General features: G+C 34.3%; 1 protein-coding gene across 4 annotated transcripts in view; it reads right to left on the bottom strand.

The window, feature by feature from the left end:
• PCDH7 (protocadherin 7) overlaps nucleotides 1-20,095 on the bottom strand; it is a 494,834-nt gene that overhangs the window by 246,521 nt on the left and 228,218 nt on the right. For 2 of the 4 annotated variants that reach the window (XM_072620430.1, XM_072620431.1), the window contains exon 3: nucleotides 1,529-1,624. The exons of the other annotated variants lie outside the window; for them this stretch is intronic. In XM_072620430.1, coding sequence (XP_072476531.1) covers nucleotides 1,536-1,624 — 89 coding nt within the window. In that variant the 3' untranslated portion in view covers nucleotides 1,529-1,535. The remainder of the gene's footprint in view (nucleotides 1-1,528; nucleotides 1,625-20,095) is intronic. 4 annotated transcript variants of the gene reach the window in all.

The raw sequence follows: 20,095 nt of genomic DNA, 5'->3' as shown, positions 1-20,095 counted from the left end.
AAGGACAGTGTCTCAGTGATGAAACCCTGGAGGTAGTTCTTCACTAGTCAATACCACCCGTGACCCACCCCCTGGGGTGGTAGAAACCAGTTCTAAAGAAAGTTTATGACTCACATCTAAATGGCAGCTGCTTAAGGTCTGCCAGATATGACCAAACTGCTAAAGCAACATGTTTTCCTGACCATCCAAATAAGAGTGAACTTTCAAAAATCAAGGAATACATTTACATAATCATTTCTACTATCCAAAATATAATCACTGAACGTATATTTGAATTTTTAAATGTTTGACTTTATTAAATGCCATAATAGTTACTAAAAAAAGCAATTGTTTACTGATCACAGATTTGAACTTAAAGTAGTCCTTTCAGAAATATTAGTTAAGATTCTAGTAAAGTGTATTAAAATTATCTTTTACTTCTTAATGAGTCACACCTCTTTTACTTTAGCAGATTCTGATTTTCAACAGAATGAAGTCCAACATCCTTATCTAAGCCTCTTTGAAATGATTCCAGCATCTTTCCTAACTTATGCAACACTGCTCAGATGATCTACAGTTCACTACCACATTAGATTACTCAATATCCCCCACTCTTTTTGAGTTCTGTTCTGAATCCAAGCATTACTTATGAAATACCTCATGCCTAGGATGGACTTTCTGGCCAAATTTCTTCCCTGTCTCTGACTATGGAAGATCTCTTCCCTTTAAAAAGTCATCTCATCCATAAAACTGCCCATTATTTCTTCAATTGGTAATAATCATTCTTTCCTTGAATTTTTCCCTGAACTCTATAAGTACTAAGTCTAAATTCTCTTAACTTTTTTCTTTCTATTATAGTTATCCATTTACGGATCTTATTTTCTTCAGTTTTTAAGGTTGAGGCTTAGGTCAAATTCCATTTTTTTTCTCCTGACTCCTAGTACTATGCCTGGTATTGTATGTGGTTATAGATAAATATTCAATTAATGTTAAATGGAATTCTGAAGAGATGCCCAAAGGCAATGTGGCCTTAATATATAAAATAGATAAATGTATTTTGAAATATTATGAAATCATTAGCCCTATATAGTATAATGTGATAAAACTTAAGTAGGACTATGAACTTGACTACACCTAACAGGTAGGTTATGAATATCTATTGGCATTTAAAAGTCATTCAAATCATGACCCATTAATATGAAGACATATCTTTCTGCCTCATTTTTTCCTCTTCTCTCCCATATATTTTTGAATTGACATAGTTTCCTTCTCTGCATTTTAAATTATTGTAAACTATTTACAGGAAAATAATTGAAAATTGCTCTGTGAATTTCATAATGTATCATATTCATTTCACTATACTGGCATGTGAGATTTTATATATATATATATATCATATTATATAGGTCATATATGTAACACTGAGATATATCAGTTTATCATTCAGCCCTGTGTCACTGGCAAAGTAAAATACAAACTGTGAGAGTCAGGCTGCTCTTGGAGAAGTCCGAAGAGGGGCAGCGGCACTTCTACATGAAAACCACCATACCTTCTGATTAATGGAGAGGCCTTAACAGCGCCCTTCTTCCATGCGTCTTGCCATGAGGAAAGGGGAGGAGGGGAAAGGTGGTGATGGCAGCAACACCTGGGGAAGGGAGATGGGGAAATATGTAAAGGGAAAATCAGTAGGCCCTAAAATGGTGTCTGTAGACCTTGCCAATAAAACTAATCAAACAAATAAAAAACTCAAAAGGTTTAAACGCTAGAGATGTTCCTTAAGTTAACCCAAACCATAATATAAAAAATGAAAGAAAAACCCTGAAAGAAAATGATGCTTGAAAGACACTAATTTGTGATCCCTGGCAACAACAGTCAAACTCTCAAGAACTGCAAGGTAGGAACATTGCAGAAAAACACACAGAAGAGTTTTCAATATAAAATCAACTCCATTATTTGCCTTCTAATTGGTGAAAGATATCTGGGTGTAAGCAGATATAATCTCCCTGGACTTGGAATCAGGAAGCCTGGACCTGACACTTACTAGTTGTGTGGGCCTGGACAAGTCACTTAAACACTGAGTCCAAGTTTCTTTATCAATCAGATCAGGATGAGAATTTTTGCATGAGCTATCTCATAGGCTCATTATGAGGAACGCAATTTGGAAACCTTAAGGTACTATGAAAATACAATCGGATAGTATTAATGAGGGAATTTTCTCATCCATGAGTGCTGTACACCAATAATATCACAGGTTCACTCCACATCTATTAATTTTATCTTTGTGAGCTACTTAGTGAAATGTTTTAGATGTTAGATACATAGGCATACATGATTATGCTTGCAATGAAAAGATGAATAAAAAGGTATTGACAGTAGAAAACATATACAGTTTGGAAAGGGGACCTCAGGCTGTGCAATCTCATCTTTTGTGTAGTCTTTGACACACTCCTTACTCTTAGGTATTATCTCTGATTGGAGGAACATGATCCACTTTTTGTCCAGGCAATAGTATTACTTAAGGACAGTAGATAACAAATGAGCAACAAGGACCTGTTTAAGACACTCTTATAACTTATGCTGAAGCCTGATTGATAATAACTGTTAATATTATAATAGTAATATTATGTTCATTCTTGGCTCTGCCTGATCTGTTGCCACATGAAGGTGCTGAGCTTGGCTGAATCGGTCTTGGTGTTTGCACAATTTCAAAAAATCTTTCAGTATATGGAAAAAAAAAATTCAAGAAAAAAATATGCAGTGAGATCTCTTTAGAATTCCTAGGTTAAGGCGACAAAACAATCACGTAATAAATTTTTGGGCTGTTTTTCTTTTCTCGATGTAGTAAATACACTTTAAGAAGTAAGCTCTAAATAAAATTAATAGGGACTATTTTGTTTTCTGTAGTTGTCATTGTTATGATGGTGATGGTGATATATCTGTAGTACCCAAAGCATAAAAGGTGCTTAATAAATGTTTGTTGTTATAATTTAACTCATTCTACTCAATCTAAATAATATTGACTAGGTTCTCCTATATCTAGCAGAGCTAAGAGGGAACATAAGGAACGAAAAGTTTAAATTATGAGATGCAATGAGAGTACTATTGGGGATAGAACAATTGTCTTCCTGTAAAAGTATTTAAGGTAATTTTATATTGATTAGACACATGCCACATATAGAGATATAAATCACCAAGCAAAAACCCTTTAAACATATTTTCTGATTATAATAATTAAGTTTTCATCTTAGAATAGAAAACTTGAAACTTGTAATGCTATCAAAGTTCTAGATAAAATGTGATGTAAAAGTAAAAATATCCTAGGAATAGTATTTATCTCTGAAAGTATTTAAATTATAATTATGTTTGATGACAGTGAACAGAAAATTTTATCTTTGTGAGCTATTTAATTACTGCAATGTTTTGTATGTTAGAACTTTTTAAACAGGGATACATGAACATGTTTAGCAAGGAAGATGGATGAAAAAGAATTGACAATAAAAGATATATACCTTTCTTTTATATATATATATGTATATACATATATACATATATATATGTGTGTGGAGAGAGAGAGAGAGAGAGAGAGAGAGAGAGAGAGAGAGAGAGAGAGAGAGAGAGAGAGAGAGAGAGAGAGAGAGAGAGACTTTGCTGCTGATTTCTAGTGAAAATGTTATGACATTGGACTTTTTTCCAGAATCAGAGACATGGTAAATACGTGACTACATTCCAGCTTCTGAAGGTGGTTCTGCTCTTTAATCCATATGTTTGGGTAAGAAGTAATCACAATGATCTTTGTTGGTTTTGGGCACCAAATTCTTTTTGACCTATTCTTAATCTTGTTTGGAGAAGGCATCTCAGACTTTGCAATTTCATAAGGTCTCCAGGCTTTGACACACTACTTTACCCTTAGCTATTATCTCTGTTTGGAAGAACATGACCCAACTTATGTCTAGGCAATCAGGTTAGTCATCCCTGGAGTTGAGAAATTCTGTAAATAATGACTTATCATAGGAGATTAGTATCAAAAAGTTTTTTAGAGTTGCCCCATATTAAAACATGTTTAGACAGAGGTACCTGTTAAAATTATACAGAACTTGACGTATTAAACCCAGTTTTTGTCTGACATGAATGAATAGAAATATTTGGTGATATTTGCTATACTTATTCTTGACTTATTCATTGTAATATTATTTTTTTCAACTCAATAAAACATATGCCTTGGAATCAGCTTCTGCAGTAGATGCTAACAGCAATGGCAGAGAAACTGGACTGAACTTCAAAACTGAGTAGTATCAAAGGTTTTTTAGAAATAGATATTTTTGAAGTTTGAAAAGAGAATTAGTTGCTGCTTAATATTATAAGAGAATAAAATGCTTCAATTGCCAAGGTGCTGAAAAATTACCTTCTGAACTGAATCAAGCATCATTCTCATACAAAAAATTATTCTTCATCTTCAAATTGGGGATTTTAGTATCAACACCTATTTTACAGAGCTATCTTGAGTATCAAATGAGATAATGTATGTAAAACTAATGTAATGGTCATTCAAATTTTTATTATTGGAGCATTTTGATGGGAAGGGTCCTCCAAAGGGACTTCATCTTTTTTTAGATATAATTTCATGCAGTAGAAATATTTTCTAATGACACTATGCATACAGTTTAATTATATGCATACATAGAATATATAGTTAAAATGTGTGGACATGCACATGCATCATATATATAAATATAAAATACATATGCACATATGTACTATAAATGAATTAATGATATGTAGCTCTAATTGTATAAATCTAAATATATAAATTTATGGCAAGTTGATGTGAATGTATATGCATATCCATATTCGTGTAACTGAATTGTGTAACACAACTATACAAACACAGGGTTATTTATGTAAATGCATCCATGCGTATATATACTTACATAATTTTTCCTTGTTTACTATTATCAAGTTTCTAATTCCATTTGTCTATTCAAAAAAAATTTAATAGATCAAAAGTAATAATGTTGAGCTCTGATAAAAAAATTCATTTTAATACTACTTCCCAAGTACCAGACAGAAATTTGCAGAAAAGAATGCAGTCCTTAAATGATATTGCCAAAGAAGAATGCAATCCTTTGCTTCTGAAGAGCTTGGTGGCTAATTGTGTGGAGACAAAACTAAAACATAAGTACAAAGGACATAGTTAAGTTCTATGGGACAAACATTATAAGTGCATGAGAAATTAAAGGAAAAACAAAGATTAATAATCATGGGTTGACAAGTCTTACAAGAAGTATTGAAGGGGGAAGTGAGTTGCCTGGTCTCATTAGTTCTGAGTATGTCAGGGAGAATTAGGTTGAAAAGTGAGAATAGGTTTTGCCTTAGTGAAAGGCTAGAAAATGGAGGTCCATAGTTTGGGTAAATCAGGTAATAAATAAGCTCTCCAGGTTTTGATGATCAAAGTGGTGTTTTTAAATGAGTCTAGCAGCAGTGTGTATTTGTGTGTGTGTTTGTGTGCCTGTGTCTCTGTGTTTGTTTGTGTTTGCGTGATGTTTTGAAATGAGGAGGGTCTGGAATTTGCCAACCAGGATAGTGGCTATGATAGTAATCTGGCTGTGAGGTGATAAGTACTGGACCAGGTTAATGTCAGTGAAAGCAAAGATGAAGCACTAATCTAAAAGGCATTCACAGGAAGGAATGACAGGACAGGTCATATCCAGGGATTAGTAGGTCAAGTGTTATCTCCTTTGTATATGGGGCTGCACAGTTAACTACGTGAGTGAGGAAGGAAGCTTAGTTTCTCTTTAAGACCTAGGTACGCCAAGATGTGATTTTAGCCAGTAGACACAGAGCAATAAAATGTAAAGGAAATGTGTTTAATCATTAAACTGTTAAGTCCACAAATGAACAAAAACTTTAAAATTAGACTAAAATTTTTTAATAAAATGAAAAAATAATCATATTTCATATATACAAATAATAATAAAGGGTATACCATATGATGAACTGACCACAATAGATTCTTGAGGTTGTTTTATATGTGTGTCTTTTTGTCACTGCTATAAAAGATGTATATATGGAGGCTATACTGAGGTATTTCCTATTTTATTGGGATTTAGTTTGCATAATTCACAGTTCATTACTTTAAAAATTATTTAAAGTCATCAATTGTAAGAAAATATTTTCTCAATGAAGAAATCAGAAAAAAATACAAATCATTTATTGTGTAAACGTTTAATCTGCTACTTAACTTGTTTTAATTGGATTTGCCAAATAAATAATTTAAGATGTTAAATTTATGACATTTTATAGGAGCTTCTTAAAAGATATTTCAGCATCACTATAGAAAAATAGAAAATATCCTTTTCCATTTATTTAACTTAAGATGTTCACTTATTATAATTAATGCTGCATTTTTATTTTAATCATGTTCACTATGGTAATTACACACTGTTGTTATATAATTATCTGTAGTTGTTGCAGTTCTTTCATGCCATGTGACAATATTAAGAAATATTAAAGTTTTTTTCTTTTAAAATAGTTTGGAGATATGGAACATTTAAGAGATATGGAACATTTTCCTCCTTAATTTGCCTAAAATAATTTTGATATTTAAAAAAGGAATAAAGATTAGATAATTATTTTATTAATATATGGAACTCTCAAGCAAGGAAACACCTTCTACCAGTGTAGATCATCACCATGTCTGGAACTTGGAAACCTTGAGAGTTACCTAGAACAATGAGACAGTAATTGTCTTACACAGCGTGACATAATCAGTATATCTCAGAGTCTGATCTTGAACCTAGGCCTTCCTGGCTTTAAAGTCAGTTCTCTATCCATTACTCCACATTACATCCTATTCAACGTGTGTGTATGTGTATGTGCACACACACATATGCATGTATGCATGCATGTACAAAAAGAATTCAAACTGAGATTCTACATGGACATTTTCCATTAATAGCTTTAGCACCAAGAGTCACATAGATCTTTAAAATAATTAGTCCTCTACTAAAAGTCCTACTTACTCTTTAATGCACTGAGTGAATGGTTTGCTTATTCTTTTCACTGAAAAGTATTTTATTTTATTTCTATCATGATTTCTAAATTACTTCCTCTTAAGAATGAAGTGTTTTCTATTATATAAAAGTGGGAAGTAGAGAGTTGAGGGTCAAAATTGTGTGCGTGTGTGCGTGCTTGTGTGTGTGTGTATCCTCCCCCCCCAAAAAACTATTGCATTATGATTTCTATGCCCTATAATAAAGGTTATAAAAATCTAGAGTATTCCTGGTAGCAGATCAGAATAGCACAGCCTATTTGAAAATAAAATGTCATGGATATTTATGCAGTACAATTTTTTTCCAGGTTGAAGGGCTTATTTTTGTTGTTTTTGTTTTGCTTTTGGCTTAATTGGAGCAAACACATCAATGCGAGGGGCAAAGCCAGACACTGGCTTTCCAGGTGTATGAGCTTAAGGGGAAAAAAATGGAAATGTATTTTGTTCTCCATGAAAAAAATGAGAAAAAAAAGCAAAAGTCATTTCCCTAAGTGTGAAAATTTTCACTAACCTTTTCTAACGAGAATAGAATCTTTTTCTATCTTCAGCTACTCCTGCAATTTTAGATAATAAAGGGAACTCTGCCTTTTGAGGTGACGAAAATGAAACCTTTAATCAAATACTATCTGTGTCTTCTAATTTCCAAACAGACCTCTATGATGTCTCCAAACTGGATCTATGCTTCAGGGTTATTTATAAATGTCAGCATGTGAAGAAATAACAATAAAGACATGGTATACATTGTGTATTTTTTTGCATATTGCATAATTCAAGCTGCTACCTTTCAAAAGCTGACCTAGTGATCCTAAAAATTCTTAGTGGTCATCAGAGGAACTATTTCTTAGCCTTCAAAGCAAAATATTTCTGCTCATATTCCATAGTTCTCATTATGGATATGAGAGAAAAGTGTTTAGCAGACATTCAGAAGTCAGGAGTGTGTTTGATACCAAAATTCTATAAAGCTCTGGCTTAGCTTCCTGAAAATTTTATCTTATGCATAGAAGTAATAAGTCTGAGATTTTAGTGCTTACCTCACAATAGTCTAAGTTTATTCAACAGGGAGATTCTCCTGAGTTAAGAGAACACTTGTTAATGTGGAGAAAATGGCTAGTCACTCCTACAATCAAGAAGATGCTACATTGTTGAATGAAGGTACACAGAGTATCTGAGTTAAGGATCAGCTTGAAAAGGGCTCTAACAATGGACCACAGAGCTCTGTCTTTAACCCTGTCTTAACTGTATTTTTATCAAATTGCGTGAGGATATAGAAGGCACTTTTTTCATCTCTTTTTGAAGATGACATCATCTGAGGATAGATACCTAATAGGAGAGAATCAAGACTCAATAGGATAGAATGGTGGCCTAAAACACTTAATGTAATAAGCCACATTTACGTAGGTATAATATTCAGAACAAGGAAAATAATAATCTAAATATTCTCTTCAATTGTCAGAACACATATGGAATATTTTATTTAGCCCCAAGGAATGCAGTTTAAAGAAGGCACCAAAAAATAAATAAAAGAAAAAAGAGAAGAAAAAGAAAACACCATAGGTGCATCTTGAGGAAAGTGATCCAAATTCTGAAGGATATCAATATGATACTTCATGGAAAATAATGGAAGGAAAAGAACTTGGATTCTTTCCCTTAGGAAAAAAGAGACTTCTAAAAATTTTTCGAAAATTAGAAGAGCTGTCTTTTAGAAGACAAATTGGCCAATCCATGTAGTTCTACTGGCCTAGCACTGGTGGGTCAATATTAAGAGGTAGATTTTCTTTCAAAATCAGGTAAAACTTTAATTACAACCAGTCAAGCATAGAAAGGGATGCCTCATTAGACGGTGAGTTCTCCATCAGTGGAAGTGTTCAAGTTAAGATTATATGACCATTTGTCAAGGTTGTTTTAGATAAATTTTTTGCATGGACTTAGAGATTTGAATAGGTGATCTCTAACTTTCCTTCTGATATTATGATTCATTAACCTGGCACTTTGGATGTGTAGTATCCTTCAAAATCAGGCAATCACTTCATGTGCCCTGCACTTTCTTCTCCAACAAACTAACTATAGGTGGACTTATCATGCTTTTAATTCTCATTTTTCAGTCAAATATCAAATAGTAAGAAAATGGTTTACCCAAGGTCATATATTTGGTTATGACCTATAGTTTATGGCTATATAAATTCAAATAATTATAGATATGTTAAGCAAATCCTCTCTTAGAATCAGTATAGCACAGAAAACTGATCTGAAATCATTACAACAGCTTACCTTCTTTTACCCTGACTTTCTATACTGCCAAGAACGGAAAATTTCCAGCTCTGAACTTTATTATTTCCAAAGACTTATAGCTAAAATCTATTCCTCTGACAGTTTTTAAAGGACCTTCTGCTATTTAAAGATGTGAGACTAACTGTTAAAAGACAGATTCAACTGGTAAATCACTTTTCATAATTCCATTTGTTTAGTAGAAATTCAGAAGTCAGGAGAGTGTTTCATACTAAAATTTGGGAACCTCTCCGCTGCCTATTCTAGAGAGACCAGCCCAAATCCTAGAGTTTTTTTTTTTTAATTGGATACATTAATGAACCCTTATCCTCACATCTCCTTGGAGTGTCTCTGACTTTGTTTTCCTTCTTATAATCTCAAGGCACTTCCTTCTTATCCTCCCATGCCTAACAACAGTTGTCAATTGTCATTCAACTTAAACTCCTTAAGTGCAGGATATTATAAGGGTCTTCTCCTCCTACTAGAGACTTGGAAGTGTTCTTTTGTTAAATCTGTTTCACCTCTGTTTAAAAATAACAGAAGAATAGCAAACCCTTTTTTATCCTATCAGAATGAAAGTGCAAATAAAATGGCCTATTTCCTTTACAAAGGAGAAATAACTGTAGTGTGTTATTTGTAATTTAAAAGCTCCTGAAAAGGCTATTCATAGAAGGCTGTGGATGGAAGGACAGTAAAACAGTCTGTTCATTACATCCTTTCTTTAAAGACTATTTTAACAGTGAACTCAGTTTATCTGTTTTTATTTATAAAATATGAGCTAGGCAGTATCTTTAATACGCCTCAAGCAGAATTGTTTCCAGAAACAAGGGCTAGATTTTTCTTGTGGGTCTTGTTCTTGAGTTTTAGATATTCATTCATGGAATAACAAACAGAACACAGCAAATCTTCAGTTAGAAATCAGCTAAGAGGTTAAAGCATCTGCTTAAGACTTCATAATCTAAGATATGTGTACCTACTGAAAGCCAACTGAGCATCTTCAAATCCTCCTATATGGGGCAGATATGTATTATGTATATACATACCTATGTATACATACATATAGTATTATACATCATATGTATATATGCATGATATTTTATTTTAAGCCTAAACTATGGCATTCTTAAGAAACCTGACAGATGATAAAACTGCATGAGGGTGGTGCATGTGTGTGTTTTCATAATGAAGTGAAATTGCTAATTTCTTTTATTTTAGTCACTGACTAGATTGGGGAAATCGAATCAGATTTAACCAACAGCATATGGAGCTGCTAATGAAACTGAAGAACCTGTTCAATCTTCTTCACATTTTTGCTCTTTTTCATGTGTCTACAAAAGTCAAATCCCATGGTGACTCCAAAACTCATTTGTCAAAATAATATACCCATTATTCTGAAAACTGAGATAGAAAGATTGAAACTGAACAGCTTTCTTTGAAATACGGCACTGCTCAGTTTCTGACATAGCTCACAGGTTTCATGTGCTTCCCCCAAAAAAAATTTCCAGTGAAAGAAAGAGCATTTTCATTAAAACCTCATTTGTTAGTCTGTTAGGGACTGTTTAAATGTACAATTTCTAGGTATAATAGAAAAGGAAAGAAATGAGTAGTATCATAGCATCCTAAACTACTTCAAAGATACCAATGGACAAGAGATTCCAACAAGCTCCAAATGTTTGACAAAAGAAAAAAAAATAGCAGGAAAACACATTCAGAGGAACTTGATAGAATTCTTGATGACCTTGCTGCCTCAATTCTGTGAGTTTTGGAATCAGTCAAGATCATTTTCTTCCCATACAGTGTCATATATCTGATTTCTAAGTGTTGGTTTTGCCAGTAATCAGCTTTGGCTACACACTTTTGGAACCATTGGTTTTTGTTGTTTTGTTTTTAAGTTAAATCACCTTCACTGGCCATGCCTTGCTTCAATTCCTTTTTCCTATGGCTCAGGCAAGAATGTATGAAAGTATCTTCGAAAGCCTCAAAAGAATATCACTCCTCCACTTACCACACTTGCTCAGGAGTGGACTCCAGGAGTAATACAAATTAAAAACAAGTCAGGTTTGCTTTTTTTAAAGGATTACAACTTCTCTTGTAAATGGTAGACTCCTACAACACTTTTTTAAAGTCACAAAAAACCAATAGATTGTATCATGCCAAATTTGGGCATTTAAAAAATTACAAGGGAGTGTTTCATGTCATTGATGTTTTATAACTTTGTTATTTTCTTCTCTTCCATCCCACTTACCTCACCACAAGAACTTAGTAGTATCTGATCAACTAATTAATCAACAAATATTTATTTGCAACTGCTGTGCGCCAGGTACTGTATCATATATAGAGGACACAAAGACAAATAAATGAAACCATCCCTGACCTCAAGAAATTTACACTTTCTTACAAAAGGAATGCCCACATGTGAATATATGCAAAATAAATACTATTCATAATCTGTGGCCAAATTAGATTCAGAGCTGCTAACAGTTATACTTAGAATATAGGGACAGACCAATATGGAGCCAATTAATTTATTCCAACAACCCTAGAACTCTCTGAGATGTTTGAAAACATTTTCAGAGAAACTGCATACTCAACATAAATGGTTTTTCAAAAATCATTTCTAACCATTGCACATACTGTCAGACATGGTGGCTGAGTTGCTTAGTTTTACTGAACTACTTTTTTCCTTTCTTTTTTCACTCCAGTACACTGAATGTTTCCTGTAGTGGGGGATGGAGGAAGAGGAGGATATATTTGGAAATTAAGCTAGTGTAAAAACAAACGATCACAAAAATCTTTAAAATAGATTACCAAATTATGTCAGAATCTTATTTAAACCCCAAATGTTAGTTATTTTATTGTCTTGCCAAGCGCATAAACAATATATCTTGGGTTCACCTAGCAGGTAAGGGTAGCTCAGACGGTGGGACTAAAATAAATCATAAAAGTGGGAAACTGTGACTCTTGTGTGGTAACATACAGGAAAAAGTCTTATTGACATACCATATTTCTCCACCATAAACTAACCTATGATTCCAAAGATTGAGCCAAGCATGATAAGAAAATTTTAAGATACACCCTTATAGATACAATTATAACAGTAATCTGCTTGTAAGGGGTGCTACTGGAATGTTCTCTGTTGTACATATTCTATAGCTATGTGTGAAGTTACGTCCAATAAGTCCGAAATTAACAAATCATCAATTATATAACTTTCCTTCTTACATTTGCATTAAGTCCTTTATGAATCAGTGTTCTTAGGCATTCAAGTGACATGGTCCAATATATACAGGGGAAGAAAAGGAAGTGATGATGGAATTTCGGGAGAGAGAAGAAAATGAGTGTAAGTGGTTAGTGTGGTGGAAAGAATATGCAGAAAGTAGTAAGAAAGGAAGACGCTTCTTTTGGTAGTGTATAGTAAAATAACTTCATTGGGGGCCTGCTAAATTATGACTTTCTGTAACAGAGAATTTGGTATGTCAGGTCCTAGTTATGCTGCACTCAAAGTGTTTTCTTGCCAGTGGTACCAAAGGTCTTTATTCTAATATTATGAAAATCAAGCAAAGAAAAACTCTCTTGTAGCAAAAAATAGAGTGGAAAAATATAATATGCAACAAAACTAAAATGATTATTGCACATGCACACTACATTTGCAGTAGATTATCTCCTCGAGAGCTTGACTCACCAACTCTATCAGCATATTACTATTTTGGCTTGATTTTCATCTGAAAATCTGTCTTTTATTAGCATTCCTAGTGCAATGAACCCTAAAAGACTTGGGAACTATAATTTTTTTTTTAAATGCTTCCCCAGCAAGGAAAAACAGAGTTTGAGGTGGAAAAGATATTTTGGAAATAATGAAGTTTCCATCCAAGAAAAAAGGATTTTCAAAAGTCCTACAGTTTTAGCATTCATCTGCATTTATTTCTTTAGAGCTTGACAATAAACTCATTTGTAAAAGAGTTGAGTCCAAGTCTTTCATTTTATGAAAAGGAGCAGGCTTACAGAAAGGGAATCAGAAAAAAGATATTTTTGATTAATGAAGTTAAAGATTCTATTGCTAAAATCTTGATGTCACGTTTCTGCTCAGAATATCTAATAATTAATGTTAAACTATATTATAAGACATTTACATGATTTATGAGTTTAATATATATGTACTTTATAATTGTTCAGTAGTTTTTCAGTCATGTCTGACTCTTTGTGACCCCATTTGGGATTTTCTTGGCAGAGACACTAGAGTGATTTGCTATTTCCTTCTCCAGCTCATTTTATAGATTAAACAGGATTAAGTGACTTGCCTAGGGTCACACAAATGCCAAGTGTCTGAGTCCAGATCTGAATTCAGGTTTTCATGACTCCAGACCTGGCACTGTATTCGCTGTGCCACCTAGCTGCCCATATTTTAAAATATATGCTTTAATGTGTAAATCATTTCAATATCACCACAATACAAACTCAAATGCAGTAGATACTGTGAAACTCTCATGCTTGAAAGCAGAAGACTGGCATTTAAGGGTCCACTTGTAACAAACCCTGTTAAGACTTTGTACCTTGAATTTTTGAGATATGTTCTAACTTGTATTGCTCAAGGTGGTAGGGACAGGGTGTGCATTTTTTTTTTTCAGTGCTTCTGATGCATCCTTATGCCTTACTCATTAATTTTAGCAAAACACAGCATACCATAGCATATACTATCCAAAAACCAATCATCGTGCATGTTGATGCATGAGAAATAACCTGTGTTCCAAATTCTGTGGGATACATGTTGGGTACAAGGAAGTCTTTCACAAAATTAAGCTGAGTGGCTAGCCAAATAAGTCAAAGATGAAACATTACAGGTATTACCTATAATTCTCTGAAATCACTGGAAGCACCCTGTATGGAAGGAATATGTGACTAGGTAACATGTTATAATCAAACTATGCTCAAACTGTGAAAAATAAAATGAGCCCATGGGGTCGAGTAGTTGCCAAAATTTAATTCCACCAAAGAAGTATTGAATCTGTCTGGAATTACAGTATGCTTTTTAAAAACTTGTCATAGAATTAGCATTATAGAAGCATGTTAAAAATGGCACAGAAGACTTTAAAGTAGAAGAATGTACTCTTTAGTAGAAATTCTCTCCTGGTAGCACTATATCTCAGGCCATATAGTTTTTATAAGGTAATCTCTGTAGGCAGCTGAATTTTGTCATGTCCGTTTTACAAAGGTGTAAAAGGGACCCAGTGACAATAAGAGATTCATCCTGTTTATAATACATAACTCAGAGACAGATCCAGGAGGAGAGCTCACAGGTGTTGTATTCCTAAACCATTTGTTAGCTCACCCAGCAGCTCTATTTCTTTGCAAAATTAGTCCATATATTTTACCCTCATTAAAAAGAAAAATATACCATTATATCAATCTCAATAGATAAAAATATGAGACATGCTTATCAAGCAATGACCATTTTAACATTACCATGCTGGAAAACAACGTTGGTAATTCTACAGTATTCCACTGAAGTTCTATGCCAATGCCTTTGGCAATGAGGTGACCCTACATTTCTGAAGACAATGCCAGGGGAGTACAAGCTCTGGCAGGTCCAAGTTAGAAAGGCTTTGAGTATAACCCAGTAATGAATTATGTAGCTTTTGTTGCAGGGACAGCCTAACTAAGCTTTCAGAGAAAAACTCCTGCCGGCTCAGCTGCAGAATTATTTTTTTTTTGGGGGGGGAGGGGACACAGTAGCTTTTATAATCTATTTATAGGGGGTTGCCTTATGGGTCAGAATCACTGTCCTTTCTTGAAATTTTGAAATGTTAAATAACATTACAATTCTTTTATGGGACGCCCTAAGTAACAAGCAGTTTGAAAGTCCTTAGAGTCAGAAAATTCCAGTATCTAGACTGACCTCTGACAAATGATGGTTGTGCACCCTTGGGCAATTCACTTATAACTATAACATATGTAACATGTAACATATAATGGTTGTTCCCCACACAGTAAACATTGGGAGCAAATGAACCAACTACATCAGTGAAAAGAGTACACATACCAGTTCTCCCACCAATGAAGTCACAGGTCTGTATCCCCAACCCCTAAAAGCAGGGCTATGATGTGTTAATACTCATCTCAACTAAACCACAGATCCCTAAAGTAAGGCATGTTAGTCATGCCAGCCATGGGATGCTCTAAATGCTTACTCCAAAGGTGAATAAGTTAGTAGTCAACTTTTAAAGGCTCTTAAGGTCACTGTTTCCTGACTAGTTAGTCAATGATGGCTAATAAAGAAATCTTACTTTTTTTTTACTTTGAAAGTTCTAGAAGGTAATATGATCATACATGCTTAGATGAACTTGTCCGTGCTGGTGAGCCCAACATTCTTGTTTAAACCTGTCTTGTTTTTAAACATATCTAAACTGAATGTCAACCCTAAAAGACCTTTCAGAGTTTCTTATTTTTAAGGATTACTGAATAAATTCAGTTATTTTGAACAGTTGATAAATATAATCAAAATAAACTGAAAAAATACAGGAAGGAGAAAACAGCATGAAAGATTTATACAGAAATATTTTCCCAGAGTTGAGAAATAAAAAAAAAATTTATAACTACATTTGAGAGTTTTTTTAATGTTTTATCCTTATTGTTTTAAGCCTAGAGTACATAAGGGATGAAAAGCAATGATACAGTTTCTTCATCTAACACAGACATCAGTGAATCCATTTATAAAGTGGTATTGATAGAACAAACAATTGCTGTGTTTTGATATTTTTTGTAAAAAAATGCAGTGTGGGAAGTTGGAATATCAGAGTTTGGAGATAAATTTATTTTATTTTTAAATATTTCCACAGAATGGAAGATAACTTTGAAATTATAAAGTGTGCTATTTCCATATCTATTAAGCATTCAGGCTACAGATTTATTTGAGGGAATTGTGCTTTGTGGGGGATTTTTTGGTGGGGGAAGGTGATTAAGGAAGAAATTGCTATTTCCACCAAATTCACGGGGACTGTGGGGCTATATTCTTATGAGCTTATTTTCCTCTGAACAAGTGTTTCCTCCCTCTAAGATGAATTTTTTTTTATATCTTGTCAGAGTGAGGCGACATTTTTTAAACCAATAATGAAGTGCCAATGTTATGCATGTATATTAGATTTATCAATCAGGACTTGAATTATAGATCTTGGGCTATGTTATTTTTCAAAGTTTCATACTGTTGATTTCTGTGTAATCAGAGAATACTAAAAGAAACCCTAGTAGAAGATGAAGGCTGTTGTGAATGACTATTTAGTGCTTTCACTTCTGACATTATGTTAAATTTTATGTTGGTCACATTTGTGTGGGGCTCTTTTATGGTAAAATGCAACGAAATGATAAGATGATGCATTACACAGAAGCACAAAGACATATGCCTGGTGCGCACTCATGCATAACTCACAGGAAAATATATTTTGTAATGGGAATTCCATGCCTGCCCTCATCTGACAATGTCCAATCTTACTGAAATACAGGACACAAATAGAAGATGGAAATAAGAGACTGTGTTCAGAGCTGTTCATCTGGTAAAACAACACAATGGTTTTAGATAGATATTAGAATACAGTACAAAATTTGATTTATTGATATATGATCTCATATAGTATTCTTCGTTATAACATATCTTAATTCTGTGCTGAAGAGTATCACTGCTTTGCAGGTAATATAAAGCAAAACAGACACTTGAATGCGTTTCTAAATAGACCCTGTTCTCATCCTTTCAAACCCCCCCCCCCCTTTCATTGAGAAAAGCCCCACAAAGTATATTCTTATTTAAGAAGGAGGGGGAGAGGAGGACACCAGAGATAACAGAGAGTAATCTACAGAGACACTTTGACTTTGAATTCCTAACCTAGCACTTGTGCAGTCACCTATTCTCTCTAGATGTCAGCTAACTTGTCTGCAAAAGGAAGGGGTTGGAATAAAGAATCTTGAAATGCCTTTGTACCTCTAATCTTATGATCCTATGGCCAACAAGAGCATGAGGGCACTTGGTAGGGAGGCTGCCTCATCCATACAAGGGAACTCAAAGGAGGAGCATAGCCAACAGTATGTCATCTTTTTGTACTATACCAAGCTCGCAGAAGCAGATTATTCAACTCTCAGAGCAAACATTTCCGACAATCAGCATAAGCATAAATTGAGACCTAATTTATTGTTTCGTTGATCTGCTAGGCTGAAGAAAATGACTGAATATTGTAGATGTGTGTCGTGCATACATCACTTGGGGGGATTTTTTCTTTGAGAGTTGCAAAACTTTTAGTAGCACAATATTGGGTGTAGAGGAAGAAAAAAGCTAATCCCAGTGTGGCAGCTTCCTATTTTAACAAATTATTCTTGCTAACTAATTGCTAAATCAGTATGATGAAGTGATTTGGAGAGCTGACCTCTCAGTCAGGAAAACAAACAAATAAACAACTGGTTCCAATGGAGCCTCTGATACTAGTTGTGTGACTTTTAAGTACCCCCAACAGCAACTACTCCCAAAGACCTTGGGTTAATCAACTGTTGCCAATATGAATTAGCAGCAGTTTTTCATAATCAGGAGTTTCCAGAACCAACAAAACCATAGTTTTGAAAGAAAAAAAGACTAGGGGCTAATTTGTGTTCTTTCTAATCTACTTACTGGCAGCACCTTCTATGAAAATGTACTCCTCTAAAAAAAAGAAAATTAATATTTTAGGAAAGAATTCAGCAATGGGTCAGGAGACTGCTATTGTTTAATAAGGCCCAATATTGTATTTCATACTTACATCCTTTCCCCAAAACTGTAGTAATCTGCTGTCACTGTATCATCTCAGTTTTATCCTCCCCTCCCTCTTCTATTTTCAATGAGATCTGCATTAGTTGTAAGCAGAGGAACAATGTAAGGCAGAAATGTCCTTTAGACTTTAAACAGCACAACATTTTTTGAAAAATGCTTCATGTGTATTCTCAGTTGTGGACAAATAAAATTTTATGCAGAAGCCTAGCCAATAAATTAGAAATTTAACCTTATGAGGTTACATTTATCATGTTTCAATTTCCCTGGGTGATTTGCCCTTTGGGTATTACATTCCTAGGAAAGAACTCAGAATACATTTCTATTTACTTATGCTCCTGAATTCTCTGAGAACCAACCACATGCCAAAATTTAAATTAAGGGATGTACATGCCTAATATTTTTTAAGTTGAAAGGTGAGAGTGTAAGACACATCAAAATTTATTCCTGATCATAAGATTTCATATCCTTGGTTACTTTCTCATTCAAAATATTTTCTATTCTATAAGGAGTTTCCTAGAACTTTATTTTTTACTGTCATGATTTTTTTTTTTTTTAAGAAAGACACATATTTTGCAGAAAGACACACCAAGGCAACTGGTAGGAAGGTAACAGTTCCCTTGGTTTCTGACTTTCTTTGATTGATAAAAGTTGAGCAGAATATGCAAAGCACAAAGAGCTTCTGAAATCTTCCTCCTTAATAAGGATGCTTCTGTCTGACCTGCAGGACTGTGTAGAGGAAACAGTAATTCAAGAATTCCTCTGAGCAAAAAAATCCTGAATAAACAGCTACTTGATTACCATTATAAAAAGGAAATATGGAACCCGTGCAACTGACCTGTTTGGTTTTGTATTGCATTGTTTCAGACTTTCATGGATTCAACTTCTTTTGCAGCAATTATTGTATATCAGACACACTTTTTTCAAAATATAGCTTGCTAAAATTTGATATGGCCTTTAATTAGTATGTATATAATACACGTGTTACACATACACACACATAATTACTAGCATTTATACAGTGCTTTAAAATTTGCAAAGACTATAAGTACTAGCTCACTTTATCCTTACAACAACCCTGGGACATAGGTGCTATTATTATCCTTATTTTAGAAATGAGGAAACTGAGGCAATGACTTGCTGCCAAAGGTTACACAGCTAATAAGTGTCTGAGGTGAGGGCTGAATCTCGTCTTTCTTGACTCAGTACTCTATTGCACTATACATATATTTCATCTTTACGACACTGCCTAAACACACTTCCTTCTCGCCTCTGATATTGTCACCACTATGGAAAAGGTCCTCATTACCTCACCTGGACTATTGTAATAGCTTACTGGTGGATCTGCCTGCCTCAAGTCTCTCCCCACTCCAATTCATCCCCTATTCACCAGGAAAATAATTTTCCTAAAGTGCAGGTCTGACCATGTCATCCCCCTCAACCCTCAATAAACTCCAGTGGCTCCCTATGGCTGCCAGGATCAAATATGAAATCTTCTATCTGGTATTCAAAGACTTTATAACCTCGCACCTTCTTGCCTTTCTGACTTTCTACTCTATATGTACTCTCATCCAGTGACACTGGTCTCCTTGCCATTCCACTAACAAAATACTCTTGGCTCCAGTTTGCTTTCTCTGGCTGCTCCCCATGCCTAGACTGCTCTCCTTCCTTCACTCTGATTACTGGCTTCCCTGGTTTCTTCAAGTCCCAAGTAAACTCTCATCTTCTACAGGAAGCCTTTCCAAACCTCTCTTAATTCTAGTGCCTTCCCTCTCTTATTTCTTGTATATGTCATAGATAGCCTGTTTGTGTATAATGTCTCCCCCAGTATATTTTGGGCACCTTCACAGCAGGGACCTGTGTTTTGCTGAATTTTTGACTCCCCAGCACACAGCACAGTTTCTGACATATAACAGGTGCCTGATAAATGTTCACTGACTGACACATATATGAGGTAGTATACAGTTCCCCCAACCCTCCAAAACATATGCTAATAGAATTGAATATCTCAATAATATACTTTG

This window comes from Notamacropus eugenii, chromosome 6 (genome assembly GCF_028372415.1).
Source record: "Notamacropus eugenii isolate mMacEug1 chromosome 6, mMacEug1.pri_v2, whole genome shotgun sequence".
Taxonomy (NCBI): Eukaryota; Metazoa; Chordata; class Mammalia; order Diprotodontia; family Macropodidae; genus Notamacropus; species Notamacropus eugenii.
Note: the sequence above shows the minus strand (reverse complement) of the source record. Positions and strands in the feature narration are given on the sequence as shown.